Consider the following 20,710-nt stretch of genomic DNA (forward strand, 5'->3'; position numbering starts at 1 on the left):
TTTTCTAGTGTTCTCAAGTACAAAATTAATATGTTTGCATAGATAATCCCTAATGCCTTCTCATTTCTAAAACTATACTTTTAACTTAAATACAAACATTTACATGTAATAATGATAATTTTCCTGGTTGCAATTGGAAACACAGTTTTTCATTGAGTTTATTTTGCTTTTCAGCTTCCATACTGGATTCTTCCCAATGCTCTGCAGAGGTGAATTTAGCTGACCTGTAAGTTTTGCTTGTATCAATCCACCGTAAACATGTAAAGCAATGGTAATTTAGTTAAGTAAGTAAATGAAATTGTGTAGCCCTATGAGTTTTTTAAAGTATAGAAGCAAATTGGTCAATGTCAAGAAAAGTTATTTATATTTAATATCAGGCTGATATCAAAGATGTTGAACTGTTGGCCTATGCCTTAGATGTTAACCTCTAGATTCTTTGCAATTCCATGGGACAAATCAAATCAAATTTTATAAACTGAAGATTAGTATCTGATCAGTGGCAACCAAAAAGAATTCAGGAGCTTTTCTCATCAACACTGGTAAGATGATATTGCAATATTCTCTATTCTGAATACTATATAAATCCTAGTAACAAAAAAGAAGAGGTAAGATATTCAAATTTCTGTTATTTTAGAGGGTCTGTTGTTTCTTTTAATGCTATCTTTTGGTTCCACATTCTGAAGTTTCAGATAATGAATTTAAAGGGATGTGTTACTACCACTGTTTGCACACAGAAACCTGCTAAAGCAATGCTTTGGGTCAATCCGTGAGCACTGCAGTCTTGGATCAGACCTTGATTATGCTGAGGGTAGACACAGGCTGAGGTCTGGTGACCAATTCTTTGCTTACATTTATAGGAAACTGTAAAGAATACAGATACCCTTGATTAAAGTTGCATTGCAAAAAGGAGGAACCACTCTTAGAGGAAATTCACTTATTTTGATGTTCAACAGATATATGTATATTTATAAGGATGAGAAGAAGAATGATATTTTTCCTGGATGGCCAGAACCTAATTTCACATGCATTTTTAACAAAGATCACCACCTAAATTGGTCACAACGTAACAGAAACTAAAAACTAAACTTGAGAAAAAGATTGATTAAGTCGGCTTCTTAAGCATTCATATGTATTTTTGTTTCAGGGCCACCATATTTTTTGCCCAGTTTGTTCAAGAAGCCACTTATCAGGAAGTAAACAAAATGGTAAAAGATGTATTGCCTGTAATTGGGAAGCCCTCTGGCAATGAACAACCTGCAGGGTGTCTAGAAAACCAGGTGGGTGGACAATAATAATGAGGATGATACTGTGATATTTGACCAAAATTTAACATGCAGAAGGGAAGATACAGGGGTAGCACAAGAAATAAATTTAAATGTTTGAAGAATTGTTGTATGAAAAAGGCATCAGATGAATTCTGAATTGCAAAGAAGGTAGAAGAGAAAACAATGAGTGCCTACTGTAAAGAGACACGGCGATTAAGAGCTAAAGTTCTGAAATACGAGTACCCGAGTGGCCATAGGCGTATTTCTTAACTTCTCTGAGCTTCAGTTTCATTATCTATAAAATAAGGAATAATAATAGCTTCCATTTCAGGATTGTTATGGAAACTGGTATAATAATAGTAATATAAATTAATTTTTATTAAGCACACAATGACAGGCATTATTGTAGGGAGTGTTCTATACACATCGATAATCAAAATATTTTATGTAAAGCATAGTACTGATGACTCAGAATGGATGTCCAGTGAGCGAAGGGACCCTGCCTGGGGCTTATTGGCAGAATATCAGCTTTGCTTACAAATATAAACTTATTAAATTTTTAAAACAATCCAAAGATAGATGCTAATCTTCCAGTTGAGGAAGCTGAGTCATTAGGGAGGTTAAGTAACTTGCTTAAGGGAGCCCAGACCCAACCAGGATTTAAACTAGGCCATGTGGCTCCAGAACTAACACCCTTGGAGGCTTCATTACTTATACCCTGCACTGTAGAGAATGTGAGATGCATAGCACATAGGGTTACCAGATTTAGCAAAAAAACAACAGTAACAAAACATGAAGCCCATTTTAATTTGAATTTCAGATAAACAATGAATACTTTGTCTAGTATAAGGATATTCTAATGTAGAAGATCAATAAATATAGTTATCGTTACTTTATCTCAATATGGAAAAGAACTTTTCAGTGGGTAGAGCACCCTAATTATGAAACAAAATGCCAGAGAATCCTTTGCCATGGTGGGTTGATGAAGTGGCCAAAAGACAACGTGTCTGGAATATTGTAGAGGAGATGCCCGTTTAAAGTTACAAAGTACTTTCCAACCATGAATTTGATGATTTAATTAAAACCCCTATTTTGCATCTCTGTTTTTGGCTTGTCCTGATAATCTTCTAAAGATGTGTATAAATTAAACAGCATACATTCCATATTGCAACTTTACCTCAGAGGAGAGATTCAAGGTAATTTTACAGAGTGGTGATTTATCTTTATAAACTTAAAGGCATGATTTTTATGTAGATTAGGAACTGGAAGGCTTTCTTAAGATATCCAAGATTCTCTAAATATTAGCAGTTGTAAAAGCTAAATTGAAGTTTACTGAAATGAATGAAACACAATATTCTTCACAGTCATTCTTGAGAATATTGGTGTCATCATCTGACGTTGGAAAAGTTAAGGCAACAAAAAAGATTTTAAATATTTAAAATGTACATTTTAAAACATTTTAGCTAAACCTGCAATTATGACCCATGAAAAATGTTTGATGTTATTTTTGTTCTATTTCAAATTATTTTTAATCTAAAATTAATATCCAGTGTGGTGATTAGCGGGGAGGGGAGAAAGTGCATGGGTGGAGACGGAAGAGGGTATAAGAGAGATAAATGGTGATGGAAAAAAATTTTAAAAAAAGAAAGAAAAATAATCCAATTTTAGATCAATGTCTCATGCTAAAAATTCCATGTAGAATGAGTATCTATGTCTGAAGAGTGGCATATATATATATATATATATATATATATATATATATATATATATATATATATATATCATGGCCCAAATTGTTGATAACATAAAAGGGAAAAATAAAATATTTCAGAATTATTTTGGGGGAAACAAATACTGCATGGCCTTTTTTTCTTTTATAATAAAGAATTTTGTTTAATAATCATGTGTATTACTTAAGTTGAAAATTAAAATTCCATTTCCCAAAAGGCAAAAAAATGAATGAATGAATGAATGAATAAATAAATAAGTAAATAGCACTATTTCATCTGGCTAAAATGAAATACGTTGGGATTTTGATGGGGAATTCTTTTCCTAATCTGTAGAACTGATCTGGGTACCAGGAAGTGTTTGCTGTGCCCTCCAGGTTTTTGGAGAGGTCGGCTGTCCTTCCTCAGCAGCAACTCTCCTTGCAGCTCCCCGCGTTCCTGGAGGGGCTCTGCCGCCAGGGGGCGGTCGCGGAGGCGCGCGGCCTGGCGGGCTGCTGCGGCCTGCGCGCGGAGGACCGGCTCGGCTGCCTCCTGGCGCGCAGGCGCGCCGCGCCCGCGTCCGTCCCGCCCTTCCAGCTTCCGGAGCCCGGCGCGAGCTGCAGGGAGCACGCGGAGAGCCGGCGCACGTTCATGAACCGGTGAGGGCCCGGCCTGGAGGCCATGAAAGCCCGGGAAAGGGAGCGGTGCCAAGCGGCACCTGGTGCTTCTGCGAACTGCCGGCGGGCCCGGGACACGGGCAAAGGGAAAGGCCCTGCGTGGACCTCCGGGCCCGCGGGCGGCGGGCGGGCCCCCTGCAGGCGCCCGGTCGGCAGGCACCCTCGGGCGACGCCGCAGAGCCGCCCCTGCCCGCTGCCTGCGGACAGGCCGTGGCCTCCCCTTGCGATGTCCCGGTTTTAGTCTGCCCAAGGATGTATTCCTGCTTCACAAGATGACGCCTTCGGAGCCAAATATTTGGGGTTTTGTGTTGAACACATTTCCCTGAAATTTGAAAAAAAAAAAAGTGATCCAGGAATGTTTAGGATTCAGACGCGGTCAACAGTTCCGTGCACTGAGGGCGTGACAAGGACGCGTGCGCTTGACTCGCAGGATCAGATGGCGGCTCGGAGCGACCTGTGGCCTCCTGCTCCCTCCCCCTCGCTCTCCCCCTGCTCCCTCCCCCCTGCTCCCTCCCCCTCGCTCTCCCCCTGCTCCCTCCCCCCTGCTCCCTCCCCCCTGCTCCCTCCCCCTCGCTCTCCCCCTGCTCCCTCCCCTGCTCCCTCCCCCTCGCTCTCCCCCTGCTCCCTCCCCCCTGCTCCCTCCCCTGCTCCCTCCCCCTCGCTCTCCCCCGGATCCCTCCCCCCTGCTCCCTCCCCCTCGCTCTCCCCCTGCTCCCTCCCCCCTGCTCCCTCCCCCTCGCTCTCCCCCTGCTCCCTCCCCCCTGCTCCCTCCCCCCTGCTCCCTCCCCCCTGCTCCCTCCCCCTCGCTCTCCCCCTGCTCCCTCCCCCCTGCTCCCTCCCCCTGCTCCCTCCCCCTCGCTCTCCCCCTCGCTCTCCCCCCTGCTCCCTCCCCCTGCTCCCTCCCCCTCGCTCTCCCCCCTGCTCCCTCCCCCCTGCTCCCTCCCCCTCGCACTCCCCCTGCTCCCTCCCCCCTGCTCCCTCCCCCTCGCTCTCCCCCTGCTCCCTCCCCCCTGCTCCCTCTCCCTTGCTCTCCCCCCTCACTCTCCCCCTTCACTCTCCCCCTTCACTCTCCCCCTTCACTCTCCCTCCTCTTTCCACTCGCAGAGTGGAGACTGAAGCTCAGCGGTTAGAACAGGCGGGCGAGGGCACCCTGCCGGCACCCCCAAGCTGGGGTGTGAACCCAGGGTCCCCTAGCTAACTCTCAGTCGCCTGTGTCTCCTGTGTCGCTGCCTAAACCAGAAAACCGGGGAGCCTGCCCTTAGGGTTTCTATTTCCTCTCTGGAGGCTGCCAAGGTGGATAATTCCATTCTGCATTGATGGGGAGGGGGGTCTACGATTCTGTCTTACTTAGTGATGCTCTGGCCTTGCTGGCCCTTGAAACATCTCTGAGTAGGCTTCTTGAAAAGGACACTAATAAAACCCATAGTCAGCATCTCTGCCCATTTTGTTCTCAAATTAAAATACAGTATCATTTGTCAGATTTTCCCCCCTGGGGATTTTTAGTGAGGAAAATTTTTGATAGCACAGGGGAAAATATGATGGTTTCCTGAATCTGTAAACTCATCCCAGAGTCAGTTCCAAGCGGTGGCAGTCTTATTTCATGTGATTGTAAATCTCACAGTTGTGTTTCATTTCACAGGTACATCTATGAGATAGCAAGGAGGCACCCCTTCCTGTATGCACCTATACTCCTTTCTTTGGCTGCTCACTATGACAAAATAATTCCACTTTGTTGCAAAGCTGAAAATGCAGTAGAATGCTTCCAAACGAAGGTATTACATTTGTGTGAATATTGAACCAATATTTTCACCTGGCTGTGACTCATCAAAACCAAACAAAGTTAAAAATGGAAATACACTTTGGGTGTGGAATATCATTTCCAGAATAGAGCATATTTCAGCAGTCTGATACTCTGGGTTAAAAAACCTGGATTTACTTTGTTTTCATTCATTCATTCACTTATTCTTTCATTCAGCCAAAGTTATTTTATTACTAAGGAAGTGAGTCTGGTGAGAATAAAGACAGACAAGTGTGGAGGTGATAAGTGAAAGAGAGGAGTAGGAGGTAAAAGAAGGCAGTGAAAGAAGATGGAGTCGGAGGAGAAGAGAGGAAGAGCTGAAGAAGAGAGAAAATAGTGAGAAGAAAATGATCATAAATGCTTTGTATTCATTATTTCTTTTAATCCTTAGAACAAATTTAAGGTGTAAGTACAGGTGACCCTTGAGCAATGCAAGGGTTAGGAGTGTCAACTCCCATGCCTTCAAAAATCTGCCTATAACTTTCGACTTCCCCCAGAACTTAACTACTGTTGTTACCCATGAGGGGTAGATAGGTTCCAGGGTGCCCAGGATACCAAAATCCATGGGTGCTGAAGTCCCCCATGTAAAATGGCATAGATCAGTGTGTGCTATCAGCCCTCCACATCCGCTGACTCCTAACCACAGGCCAAAACCGTACAGGTATTTATTGACAAAATCTGCATATAAATGGACCTGCACAGTTCAAACTCATGTTATTCAAGGGGGCTACTATGTTATTGTCATTTCACAATCAAGACAACTTAGGTTGAGAGCAGCAAATAGCTTTCTTAGGCTCAGAGAGCTAGAATAATATCCACAATTAATCACTTGCCACCAGAAGTCCTCCAACAAAAATTTTCAAAGAATTATGACTGTTTCCAGAATTTCAGGCTGTGATACAATCTTATTTTTGTGACTGAGCAGACATTCAATAAATTACCAGGCTTCAATCTGATAGATTCAGTCATTATCCCAAATATGAAAATTATAAGCTTTTTGTTTTAAGGTATTTTAAAAAATCTATCCGGCATAGATGCATATAAACCAACCTAAAAAAATGAATAAGTGAATACAGTTCTACAAAAATGAATTGCATTTAAAATTTTTAGTCAAACCTTCATTTTATAGAGTTTCACATTTTACCTTTATCTGTTGTTTTGGTGATTATTAGAGAAAATGCAGGCTTTCCTGATGCCTTGTTTCTTCAAATTTTAGGCAGCGTCAACTACAAAAGAATTAAGAGAGAGCAGCTTGTTAAATCAACATGGATGCGCAGTAATGAGAAGTTTTGGACCCCGAACCTTCGGAGCCATGTAAGTTTAAGTTCTATCTAGGGCACAAGGTGAGGTCTGCAGAGCTCCCGTTTTGCAGTATTAGTTCATTTTCTCTTTGTCACTGTTGTAGGGAATGAAGTTTCCTCTGATGAGAGCTAATGTGATTAAGAATCATGAAATCTTAGGATTGGAAGGAAGCTAACAGATCAATCTGCTGTTTCACATTTATTAACCTAGACGAGAAAATACTTAGAGAAGACTTCTGAGATTTATACTAGTGATCTATTCTAGATACTCTTAAGTTCCTGGACTGCAATCAAATTATTCCTCATAGTTAGGCTATGTTTTCCTAGATTCTCTTCAAAATACATTAGTCTTCACTGATGTATCATTCAATATTTTTGGCTTAAGAACAAATTCTTTATATTAATTCTGCTTCTTAGTCTGCTATAAAGTCCATTATGTCAATTGTTGCTGCCTATGAAAAGATTCACTTGAGTCAGTATTATTAGAATCTAGTGTCAGGAGAAAAACAACTGTCATGTGTTTAAAGAACTAGGATGTATTCTTTTAGCTGATGAAAGTAACGTGACTCACTGAAGTTTGTGTTGTTGTTCCAGCTGCTAAAAAGCTCAAAGGCAAATTAAGAATTTTTCAATTTCCCATATTAACTCTTAAACTTAGCATATTTGCCTTCTCCCTTTTTTAGTGTTTTTGTTTATCAGTCTTATCTATTTATCTATCTATCATCTATTATCTATCATCTATCTATCTATCTATCTATCTATCTATCTATCTATCTATCTATCTATCATCTATCTATCTATCTATCTATCTATCTATCTATCTATCTATCTATCTATCATCTATATCTATCATCTATTTTCTATCTTTTCATCTATCCACCCTATCTCGATTTCATCTCTTCTATCTTTGTTGTTACAATGAAGAAGAATATAATATAAATGCAGTTAAATCATCTAGTCCAACCTCTTCATTTTTACACATGAGTAACCTGAAGTCGGAGAAATTACTTTACCCAAGACCACACTGCTGGACATCAGAAGCCAGTTATCCTAGGTCCTTGTCATGATTTATTTTCATTATACCTATTTGTCTACTATGTCATTGATTTTTAATTTTATGTATCCTGACAATGAGACATTAAAATCAGATATAAAAATCAGAACTACCAATGGTTTAGAGCTGTGCTCTAAAGCACTAGCCACTAGCAACCACTAGCCACATATAGCTCCTGAGCATTTGAACAGTCACTGGAGCAAATGAGGCACTGTGCTCTAAGTGTAAAACATGCACCAGATTTCAAAGACTTACTATGAAGAAGAGAATGCACAATATCTCATTAGTAGGTTTTCATGTGGATTGCATATTAAAATAATATATATATTTAAAATTTTATTTTTAAATTACAGTTTCTATTTAATATTATTTTGTATTAGTTTCAGGTATACAGCATAGTGGTTAGACAATCAGATACTTTACAAAGTGATTCCCTGGATATTTCAAGTACCCACCTGGCACCCTACATAGTTATTACATATTATTGACTATATTCCTATGCTGTCCTTTACATCCCTATGACTATTTTGTAACTAGCAATTTGTACTTCTTAATCCCTTCACCTTTTTCACCCAGCCTCCAGCACCCCCTGGCAACTATCAATCTGTTCTCTGTAGTAAAATGATATTTTTGATATGTGGTGTTAAAATATATTATTAAAGTGAACTTAACCTGTTTTATTTTACTTTTTAATGTGACTACTAGAACATTTTAAATTACACAACTAGTTAAAATACTCTTCAAATTTTATGATGAAATATTTCTAGTATAAGAAAACATTTGAGCTGCTAATCAAGGAGTATTAATTATATGCATTCACATTTTATTTTTTTGTTTATTTGTTTGTTAAATGACATTTGAGAATATTGTACACAGTGGAAGCCTAGATTAAAGTTTTTAGTTATGGAGTTAGATCCAAGACTGACTGAAATTTCTTCTTGGGAGAGGTCAGATTTATGTTTTACCCTCTTACTCTCTTAGAAACTTAAAGATTGATTCATAAACTGGTTTATTTAAATTCATCTTTGTAATCAATATAAATTAGATGTTATTGTAATGACTTTATTTTATGATATCCATAAGTGATTAAACTTAAATGTTGTGAATCTAGGAAGAAAATCCATCTTCATCAGTAGTAGCAATAGGGAACAGGGGTTGAACCTAGACATTTCTGAAATTTAATGAAATATGCACAAAGAACAAGAATTTCTATTTCTTACCTTCTTTTTGGGCCACCACACTACACTCCTTGACATGATGACACATCTGAATGTGTAGCCTGCTCTACTTTGTCCCATTTTATTGCACCTCTCCCTGTATTCTCAGAAGTATTTTTCTGCCTCCCAAGTATACAATGGTTATCATTCTAGTGGAATTTCCCAGTTCTTAATTGTTTCTCCTTTTTAGTTTTCACCCACCCACTCTGCTGGTCCTATGTGCTCAGCATCAGGCATGAACCGCGAAAGCTCCCAGGAAGGGCTGCAAGGAAAGACAGGTCACTCCCAACCCGCTGTGGGGCCGGGTGGCAGCCCGCGGGGCTCTGCCTCCAGAGGCCGCGCTGCCCTGACGAGGCTCAGAACGCTTTGCCTTTTCTTTTTAAACAACGAGAACATTCCAGGTCTTTGTCTCGGAGCTGCAACCATGTTATTAGTCTATAAATGTTATTTAATTTTTATAATCAAGATTGATTTCTAATTCTTTCTCTCCCTCTAGAACCATTACAAAGCTGAGCCAAAAGTTTCCCAAGGCTAATTTTACTGAGATCCAGAAACTGGTCCTGGACGTGGCCCACACACATGAGGAATGCTGCCGAGGAAACGTGCTGGAGTGCCTGCAGGATGGGGTGAGGACTCCTGCTTCCTAAAAAGGAGCTATTGCCACCCCCTTTCCTTCCTTTTGCTCTCCTTCTAAATGGGAGAAGGCTACCTGACTTGGGTTGGTCACAGGTCATCGTAACTGGCCGACTCGGTGAAGTGACAGGCTTCATGCTGGCGGAGCAAACCCTCTTCTGTTGACCCTGCCTTTCACCTGAGGGATGCTATCCTCTTGCGAGACCAGCATCCATTCATTCTTACTTCTAAAGGAGACGGTACCATCTCAGAAGGCTTCCACGTGGAATTTTGGGGGGCAGACTCTTTACTTTGAATGTAAAGAGTCTGTTCTTTCATCTGACAAATGTATATTAAACAATTCATATTCAATAGCCACTGTGAGGGACATTTGTTATCAAGGCACAAGCTAACCTCCATTTATAGACTGTTAGGAGAGATAAGACAGGTGACCTCCTTGGGGTAGGGGTTGTCTTTTGTTTATTGTTATCTCTGTAGGTTGCCAGCACAATGCCTGGCACCTGGGAGACCCTTTATTATATACTCATATAGTTAGTATACAAATACAATAAAGTAACACAAGAAACAACAGAAATAACTCAAAAAACTATTCTTCAAGGTAAAGCCAGCCATCTCATAAAGAGGTGCAGATAAATGTTCTGGGCATCCTTTGAGCATGCCAATAGTGAGTCACAATTTAAGCTGTGTGGCGTTGGTCTGTTTTGGCCAACCCCAGGCTTCCTAGATGTTGTGCGAGAGGCCGGCCTATCCCCACATTACTCCCTCTCTGTTCACTGTGATACACCTTCTTTCCAAGGAGGCTTAAACATAGTTTCCAGAAGGTTGAAGTGAAGATAAAATGTTCATTTCGGCGACAATTTTGCTGAGATAGTCTTGAAAGTCAGCAAGAAGCCAAGGCTACAGGGAGGCCTGGGAGTGACAGTCTTGAGCCCAGGCCAAGATCTTGGTGTAAGGAGTTGGGCAAGATGAACGGAGAGGAGGCTGCCACAAGAAACACGTTTTATTTTATTTTTCCTTTTAGAAATATTTACCTGCATATAAGGGACAGTAATAATATTTTGTCTTTCAGTTTTTTTTAAAAAAATATATATAGTTTTTTTATTGACTTCAGAGAGAGGAAGGGAGAGGGAGAGAGAGAGAGAGAAACATCGATGAGAGTCATTGATCAGCTGCCTCCTGCACGCCCCCTCCTGGGGATTGAGCCCACAACCTGGGCATGTGCCCTGGCCAGGAATCGAACCACGAACTCCTGGATCATAGGTCGATGCTCAATCTCTGAGCCACGTTGGCTGGGCAGTTTTCTCAGTTTTAATTGATAATTTTATTAATTTGTATAGTTAATTTTTTCAAAATTAATTTTTCAGTTTTTGGAGCTCATAACCACTTTTTCTTCTAAAGTGGAAACATTAATTTCAATATGGTAGGTAAGTTGGACTTTAATGACTAAAGAATGGGGCCTAATGGTCGCTGCTGAGCATGCGCAGAATGTTCAGCCCTGCCACAGGAATGTGTAAATGCTGCTGCTTTCTGGCCGCCTGTAGACTGCCCTCTGGAGGCCATGGTGGGTCACTGCAGATCGTTCTGTTTAAGACGGAGCAGAAAGTTTGCTCTCCGTGTTATGACATCAACAGCAAATGTGTCTAGCAGCAAATTTCAATATTAATAGAAAGATATACATAAATGGGCATGTCATTTGGTTTGAGGAGTACATTTTTCTCTTGTTTTTAAAAGCTTCTTAATAAAAAATGAGGTTTTAGCAGACAATTATCAAAAGAAGAGCTGAGTAACAGGTGGAAAGAAGTGAGGAAAGGCAGAATCAGCAGAAAGCACTAAAATAAGAGACAAGGTAAAATGTCTTCTTTCTTCTTTCCTTCCTTTTATTATCCTTCCCTTTCTCCCTTCCGCCCTCCCCCTCTTCTTTCCTTCTTTCTGTTCTTCCTGGAACTGGCCCTGAGGTCCTGCCTTAAAGAATAAACCTTAAAAATGTATACTTTATTTTTCTGATTACAGGAAAAAATTATGTCCTACATATGTTCTCATCAAGATACTCTGTCAAGCAAAATAGCAGAATGCTGCAAACTGCCCATACTTGAACTTGGTCACTGCATAATTCATGCAGAAAATGATGACGAACCTGAAGGTTTATCTCCAACTCTAAATAGGTTCTTAGGAGAGAGAGATTTCAACCAGTTTTCTTCAAGGGAAAAAGATCTCTTCATGGCAAGGTAAACACACTCTGTAAATGTACGTCCACACTAGTAAAGATTTTGTGGCTGGCAGCTTTATGTTGTTGAAATGGGGAGTGAAGACTGTGGTTTTTGAGCTCAGTATGTGAGAATAATGCTAAAATGTCCTGAGCCAAAATATATTTAAGCGGATAACTAGGGAATAAGGAATGAAATCTATGTTATATTGATGAGATTTCACCATTACTATTATTAACTGGCTCGCTTTTTAGGCTGTATTTTATTTGTATATGTTTCTCTGGAATCCGAAGCATTGCCTCCCTGTATGGGTTACTCATAGGAAGATCATTGAATTTCCACACAGGATGTGAATATTTTTGTAATAAGAAGGGCTCATGATTAAGAATGTGCTTTTCCACTGTGCATGTTTTAACCCCCCCTCCCCCCAAATATAATGCAATAGATAATGCTAGATGAGAGGGCTTTTATTGGAACAGTTTGTTATTTATTGAATTCATGCTTTATTTTTGTAAGAAAATAAAAAGGTTGAGAGACATTTGCAGTATAGCAGTTTGTTGTAATGTAATTGATATGACATGTTCTCATTCTGTTTGCCTTTAAGGGAGCAAACAGTTAATACATTTTCCTTTATTGTGGAGTGTATATCTATGGACTCTATTAGAAGAAGGATTTGTGCAGCTCTTAGGACATTATACTTAATGATCTCCAGAGGTCTTTCTAAATTTAAGAGACTGCTTCTAATGTAGCAATAAGAATAATGGCCCAATTTTCTCTTTAATATTCCCTGAGGATATTACTCTATTGTTACATTAAAATTAGACATTCATACATTGTTTGCACAGCTAAATAAAATTATGCAAATAAGAACAAAGTCAAGATTTAAGAACCCATATTGACAATTTATTGGTGGCAGAACTAACATACCTATTTCTATAACCTGGGAATACAATTAGTAAATTCAAGAATTATCTTTGTATTTACACATCCATACACATCCACAGCTTATTGTTTATGTAACAGAAGCAGTTCTTCAACTAGAAAGGTTCTTTGCAGTAGAAATTTTCTCAGCTGAAAATGATCTTCCCCCAGATACTTGTGTGGCTCCCTTAAGCCCAAAGGGAATTTTCTTGACCATATACACTAACTTAGGTGTCACCTCTTTTCCTTTCTCTTAACTTCCTTTATTTCTCCTCATTGATTTATCAGCACTGAAAACTAGATGACCTAGTTCTTGTTTATTTGTTTCTGCCTCCCTATAATGTATGCTTTTGAGAGGTCAGGTATTTTATCTTATACATTATTGAAAATTTGCTGCTTAAAGAAATGCTTTAGAGTCAGCACTGGAAAAACATTTGTTGAATAAATGAATGTAAAGCTCACAATTAAAAATCCAAATGAAGGGTGCAAAAGAAGACAAAATGCACCATTTTAAAACAATTTGAAGTATAATTTGTACTAATAGTTTTACCATGCAGATAGTTTAAATCATATTTGGTTTCCAGGGTTATTTATTTGAATTTAAACTTCTGCTTTCCATATAACAAAGGAAGCATTTTTCTCTTAATTCTAATAACATGATTTTTTCCACACATATTTCAGATTTACTTATGAATATTCAAGAAGACATACTAAGTTTGCTGTCCCAGTAATTCTAAGAGTTGCTAAAGGATATCAGGACTTATTGGAGAAGTGTTCCCAGTCTCAAAACCCTCTTGAATGCCAAGATAAAGGGGTAAATTGCTCTAGCTTTTTTTAGGGAGAATATGAAATGTTGGGTTGATATCCTCCATTAAAAAATGTTAGTTTGAAAGTATCTGGTTATTAACTAATGGTTAGCTAGTTATATGTACTAACTAGTCACCTAGATATTAAACAGTTATTAACTAGCTGTCAACAACTAGTGGCTTACTTTGGAAATAAAAATGTTACCCAAAAATTCTTTGATGCACAGAATAAAAATAATATTCATTTCTAACATCTCCAGAAAGGCAAGAATTTGTATAGAAAGAACTGTAATCTTTTATCCAAAGGTTGAATTCTGTCATCAAATAACTCGATGATTCACAAAGTTTTAAACTTGATCTACCTGAAGTCCATTTGCTTTAATTCTCACAATTCAAACTTTGCCATCTTTAATATATATATATTTTAAATTCCTCTAAAATTGCTTTCTCTAAGATTGGTATTATCATGGAATAAAATATTATTGGTAGATTTTTACACACAAAGTTTTGTGTCCAGGAAGAGAAAAATGTATGTAATAATGCTTGTGATTTCAGGAAGAAGAATTAGAGAAATATGTCCAGGAGAGCCAAGCGTTGGCAAAGCGAAGCTGCAGCCTCTTCCAGAAACTAGGAGAATATTACTTACAAAATGCGTATGTTTTTTTAAAGCAGTATTTTTAGTGATTTAAAATTATGAACCGGCGAGGGAAGTAGACATCTACATTAGTCCCCCATGGCGACTCCAATTTCTGCTCCTGTTTCAGATTGGAAGTCGTTATAATGTGATCACCCAAAGTCCGCTGAGAGAAGGCAGCCCTCTCCATCCCTCTAGTTTAGGAAACATGAATGGCCTGTGACGTCTGATCTGTGGCACTGGCTTTGGGTTCCCTCAAATCATGCAGATTTTTGCAGTAGAGATATCCATTCTATCATAGTCTGTCTTCGTTCAAACACCAAAAGATCAGAGTGAAAATCAGTGAAGCTTCTGAGGTTGGGAATGAGTCAACCTTCTGCCCAGAGCTTGTCCCATTGGGATATGTCCCTGTAATAGGAGCCCAAGGAGTGGTTGTTAGAGTAATGGCATCTCAGAAGTTAGTCCAAATACCATGTGGATGATAAAATGAGCTGAGTTCATGTCTTCTGATGCCAAAAGAGGGTCTTTGAGAAGAAGTGAGTCCAAAAACTGGTGAATGACTCAGCAGGATTTGGTGAAAAATGCCTTTCAGGTTTCTTGTTGCTTACACAAAGAAAGCCCCTCAGCTGAGCCCACCTGAGCTGATGGCCTACACCAGGAAAATGGCAGTGGCAGCCGCCACCTGTTGCCGGCTCAGTGAGGAGAAACAGCTGGCCTGCGGTGAGGGAGCGGTGAGTGTTTTGTCAAATCCCATCTTGTTTCTGCCCCGTCTGATTGAAATGGCCTCAGAATTCCCATTTAGGGGAAAGGGTAAAAACCAATGTGCAGGTGGCTTTATTAGACTTGTTCGGCTAGTTTCAGCTGAGGGGGTGGGTGTGACAACTCGGCCCTGAACGGTTAGCATTGGCCAGGCTTCCCGTCCTTCTAGAATGGCTGGTGGAAGTGCAACCGGTTTATTCAACAGTGATGCAAACTTTACGTCCAGGGAGGAGAGTAACCAACACATCTTTCACTTCATGGGTCCTTGTTTTGTTCACCAAATACCTACTTTAATGAAAAAGAAAAGCTTCATCTTCGATGGATTAAAATTAGTCATTTTATTTTTAGCCATACTTACATTTTTACCCTTTGTAGTATAATCTTATTATGATCTTAGGAATAATTTGTTCCCTTTGACGGGGTATAGGGCACAGGAACAGGGTGAGTCCCATGTTCTCAATGGCAAAATGACTGTCATTAGTGTCCTACATGTGATTACAGGGTTTTTGTTGTTGTTTTTTCATTTTCTTTCCCCTTAAAGTCACAGTTGTGACCAAAACTGTACACAAATTTTCCCCTTTTCCTCTTTCTGATGATGGGGAGTGATCTGCTGAGTTAATCTTCATGTCTTAGAACTCTTCACCAGAGGTTAAAAGGAACGGGAGAATCTCCTGTGATTAAGCATCACTGACATTTAGTGAATGCCGCATGCTGAGAGGATTCAGGGACGCAGGATGGAGCAGCAGCTCAGGAGTGTGTTCTGGAGGGCTCCCACCTACAGTCCCTTCCCACTCTCAACACCTGTCAGTCATGTCACACTGGGGAAGCTAGTTATCTCACTAAGCTTGAGCTTTTTCACCTGGCATTTGAGAATAAGCATTGTGCCACCTCATGAGATGGCTGTCACGAGGTAGAGAGCCCTGTTCACTCAGGACTAGTGTAATACATAATGTGCACACAGAATATGCTGGCCCTTATTACAAGTTATTAGTAGGCACTTAAAAATGTCTCTGAAGTGTGGAAGGCAGGAGGATTCTACACTAGGAAAGCCTTACACACACACACACACACACACACACACACACACACACACCCGCCCTATTTCTTTTCAATTAGGACTATATGTGTTGTTACACACACATACATATACAATATGACTAAGTCTGTGCTATTCTTACCTTCAGAAAGTGATTTTCTGGATCCCGAAGGTAAAATAGAAAACTCAACCTGATAAACATGGAAAATGTAAGCCACATATTGATTTCCTAGGTCAGGGCAGATTCTTTTTTCCCCTTTGGAAGCATGTTTCAAATAGCTGAAACGAATAGCTGAAGGGACTATCTTCAACATTACCTATAGAACATCCGTCACTAAGTGCTGAGGTTCATCCCAAACCAGCGGGTAAGAGAGAATCTACAATGTGGCAACACACGATCCTACATGGACAGCAAATTTTCTTGTAATATTAATTAAAAATTACCACACATTAAAAATTATTTAAAAAAAAAATTATTGCAACAATTTTCTGGAAACCGGAATCAGTTCTATGGCTAATACTCAATCCCCCCACTTTTGTTATTCTCACTCTCCTAACAGGCTGACCTTATTATTGGACAGTTATGCATCAGGCACGGAGAGACCCCTATCAACCCCGCGGTCGGCCAGTGCTGCACTTCTTCCTACGCCAACAGGAGGCCGTGCTTCAGCAGCCTGGTGGTGGATGAAGCCTATGTCCCTCCACCCTTCTCTGATGACAAGTTCATCTTCCATAAGGAGCTGTGCCAAGCTCAGGGGGTAGCTCTGCAAGCAATGAAGCAACAGTAAGAAGTGGTTATTTGCTAGCATGGAGACTGGCAATACCAAACAGCAGTTGAGATTTCTATGCTCCACACTCAGCACTCTTGGGCTCATCGGGAGAACATTCTTACTCCAAAGCACTTAAAGTGGCTTTCAAAATAGTTTTCTCTCAGTGTCTTTACCGCCTCACTGGGACATAGGTCTGGAAAAATTCAGTAAGGCAGACAATTTCCTGTTTGTAAAAACAGTCTCCGCTGTAACTATTGTGGGAGTGTTATTTTGGGATTGAGGAAAATGGGCAATCTATTTGGGGGAATTAGGATATATTTTTACAGCAAGTCTGGGTACTTTCATTCCAAAATGCCACTGAATCTTTTTTCACATAATTTACTCTTTAAAGAGAATAACTATAATATTTGATTCAGCCATGAAGTGTGAGTGTTAAGAAATTGGAATGCACATTTCAATTCATTGTGGGAGGCATTCTGTAATGGTGGTGGTAACGCAAGTCAATGAAATGTGTGGTCTCCAAATTCCCATGCATTCTAATACTTGCTTGCTTTGTAAATGGTCCTTCTTCATTTTGGAAAACTTGGTCTTCCCTTTTTTCTCTGTTAAAATCCGGGGCATGTTTCAAAGTACAGTAAGAATGCTACCTCTTCTGGCAAGCCTTTCCTGTTGTTCCATTCAGCATTAATTTCAATGAAAGTGTTGCTAAATAAGTAGAGCAGACAATTAGTATTGCCAGTGCTTCTTCAGGTAAGGGTGTCATAATTATGAACGTCAGATGTTGGGAAATCTGGACCTTTGAGTATGGGTAAGACAATTTAGAAAATTGGAAAGAATATTCTAGGGAAATAAGAAAAAGACTGTATTTTACTACATATAAGTATGGTGGAACTGTGAAATAATGTTTCCTCTATAATCTGCACAAGTGCAGACCAGTGGAGCACTTGGCATGATTCTAGACTTTCTGATGAGAGTATTAGACAAGGCGTAGGAGCTAAGTCTGGTTATGAATTGATGGAAAGGGGTTTATGGGGAGGGTTGCTAAGGCTCTGAAAACTCTCTACTAGGAAGGCTTTAGAAAAATATCATTAGATAACAGACTTCTCTTGTATTTTGTTTTGTTTTAAATCATAGGTTTCTCATTAACCTTGTGAAGCAAAAACCACAAATATCAGAGGAACAACTTGAGGCTGTCATTGCAGATTTCTCTGGCCTACTGGAGAAGTGCTGCCAAGGTGAAGAACAGGAAGTCTGCTTTGCAGAAGAGGTATGTGCAGCTCATTTTCACCCTTGGTACAGCATTTTCTGCAATGAATAATGAAAAGAACACCCCACTAATCTATAACTTTAAAATAATGCCAGAGAGGTTTAAATTTCACTTAGAATTATATGACATTTGAAAAATAATCAGTTTTCTCACCAAATATTAAGAAGTAGTCTCATTTAATATATATTCAGAGAATTAGTAATTTAGATTTCTTGGTAGAAAAAACAATAAAGTGAATATATAATTAATTGATGATAATTTAGATAGTTTCTGACCTAAAACTGATCAGTTCAGCTAAATGGGTTAAAAAGATTATTAGCAAATGAATCGTGCAAACAGGATACTGGGGGAATATTTATAGGAAATATATTTGAACTCATTTGGAAGCATGGCTTTGAATATCAGCAGAGTAATAATTAGGAATTATCTTAATCTAATTATTTAGCAATTTTAGCTGTATTTGTAACTGACTACATTTTGTAAGCTTTTAGTTTATATTATTAAACATTTAAATGTAGCATCACTATATTTTAAATATATATTCTATAATTTAGCCTTTTTACCAATTTAATCTATTTTCTAATATAAAAGTTTAGATTTTTTAATATAAATTCCAAAGATAGATATATTTAGAAATGTTGAAGTTTTCAATAGATTATATAATAAGTGTGCTTGTGTGTGCACACTCATTAGTATGTGGCTGTGTTTCAGAGATTAGTCTAGGAAAAACAAAATCTACTATTGAGATGAGTGGATTTTTCTCTCTCCCTGGCTTCGATTGTCTCAGCTTGTTGGCATTAGAAATGTGTATATTTTTAACGTGGTTAATCTATAAACCTGTTAATTCACCCTTGGATAGTGGAGAATTAACTGTATGACTGGCACAGTCACCCATTTCTTTACATAATGATCCCTATTTATTCTTAATTTGCAGGGTCCAAAACTGATTTCAAAAACTCGTGCTGCTTTGGGAGTTTAAATTACTTCAGGTAACAAAAAATTGAGACAAGCCTAAATAATGTTGATTCTCTCCAAATATCAATCTATAGTGAAATACATCCTAAAAACTACCATTAAGTGCTTTTCTTATAAAGAAAGACAAGCCAATAAAACACTTTATTTTAAAGATACTAAAACAAAATTATGCCCACAATGTTAATGACTCATTAACTCAAAAGTATTTAAAGTTGTTTTAAAGGCTTCACAGAATGCCTTCAGAAGAACTTCCTATCTAATATTTCTCTGATATAAAATAATAGAATCAGTTACCTTCTGCACCTACTCATTTAATTAGTACTTAATATGTTTTTGTTCATATTCCAGGGTGAAGAGAAGACGACAAAATGTATCTTTATGGGTTGGTGTGAACTTTTCCCTTTAATTCTAAATGACTTTAGAACTTTTAATGAATTAATAAAATGATGAAGACTTTTATGTGAAATTTCCTTATTATAGAAATAAAGTATCTTCAAATGTTTCCTTTTTCCTATCTGGTTATTTATGAAAACCTAAAGATGACCTCTTTAAATAGTACATTTTTCTTACCATTCTGTTGCAACATCGCGGACTTTACCTGATTTTGTTGTAATTCTGAAAGGTATTAACTTAGAGATCACAATAAGATACAGTAGAATTCAACATGAAAGCATTAAACAGGAAAAATTATTATTTTTTGTTAAGAGCAAAGTTCAGTGAAGATAAAACTGTTGAAAAAATTTATGAGCCAAATGATGTTTCATTGAAATACATAAAGAAAATAAATAATTGGAAACATAAGGAAAAATTGACATCAATACAATAGTAAATTAGGGATTTTAAATGATTTTTACTTCTTTGAAAAAACAAATTAGACAGATTCAGGTAACCTCTAGTCAAAGTTACCAATGACCTTCATGCTGCACAATCCAGTAGTCACTTCTCAGTCTTTTGCTTACTTGATTTCTCTCAGTAGAATCTGACACAATTGATAACTCCCTTTCCCTTGGGACATTTTTGTACTTGGCTTTTGGATTTTCCTCCGGTCTTACGGCTGCATCTATTGAGTCTTCTTCTCTGCAATTTCTGCAGCTCTTTGACCTCTAAATGCTGGGGTGTCTCAGAGCAGCTTTCCTGAACCCGGCTCGCTCTCCAGATGACCTCGTGGATACAGTGCCTTAATACCAGCTAGATGTTGACACCCGTTTGCATCTCCAGCCTGAACTTCCTTCCTTTCCAGGCCCATGTGTCGGCTTCCTTCCTCACCTCTCCATGTCGATCATGCAGAAAGAACTCAAATTTAGCACCTGCTACACTGAATTGTCCCTGTCCCAAACTTCTGGTTTCTCAAGCCACAAGCCTTACAGTCACCTCTGGCTCTTCTCTTCCGTATCACCCCTACATTTAATCTGTGGGAAAAGCCTGTTGGCTTTATCTTCAAAATATATCCAGAATTTGACTCTTTCTCAATACATAGAATGCGAGCCACAATCCTACCGCACGTGGACTAGGGCAACAGCTTCTTAACTGGTCTCCTCTCAGGTCCTCTCGCTCCGCCCAGCTCTGGTTTCCACAGGCTGACGGCAGCGACTCTTCACGTCCAAGGACACTACCTGCGCCGAAACTCAAGAGAAGGCAGACTCAGGGTCCACCTCGGGAGAGCTGAAGGTCAGCGAGAGTAAAGAGA

The 20,710-nt window shown here is 39.2% G+C and overlaps 1 protein-coding gene across 1 annotated transcript; it reads left to right on the forward strand.

The window, feature by feature from the left end:
• Positions 1-3,563: 3,563 nt before the first annotated feature.
• AFP (alpha fetoprotein) lies at positions 3,564-19,437 on the forward strand. Its single transcript, XM_081148713.1, has 12 exons — positions 3,564-3,630; positions 5,288-5,420; positions 6,663-6,760; positions 9,515-9,644; positions 11,662-11,876; positions 13,458-13,590; positions 14,138-14,235; positions 14,809-14,947; positions 16,572-16,795; positions 17,916-18,048; positions 18,983-19,037; positions 19,372-19,437. Exons 1-11 carry the CDS (start codon positions 3,623-3,625, stop codon positions 19,025-19,027), a joined length of 1,356 nt encoding a protein of 451 aa, XP_081004839.1. The 5' UTR covers positions 3,564-3,622; the 3' UTR covers positions 19,028-19,037; positions 19,372-19,437.
• Positions 19,438-20,710: the final 1,273 nt, after the last annotated feature.

The sequence above is a fragment of the Miniopterus schreibersii genome (genome assembly GCF_964146895.1).
Source record: "Miniopterus schreibersii genome assembly, chromosome: 1".
In the NCBI taxonomy this organism is placed as follows: Eukaryota; Metazoa; Chordata; class Mammalia; order Chiroptera; family Miniopteridae; genus Miniopterus; species Miniopterus schreibersii.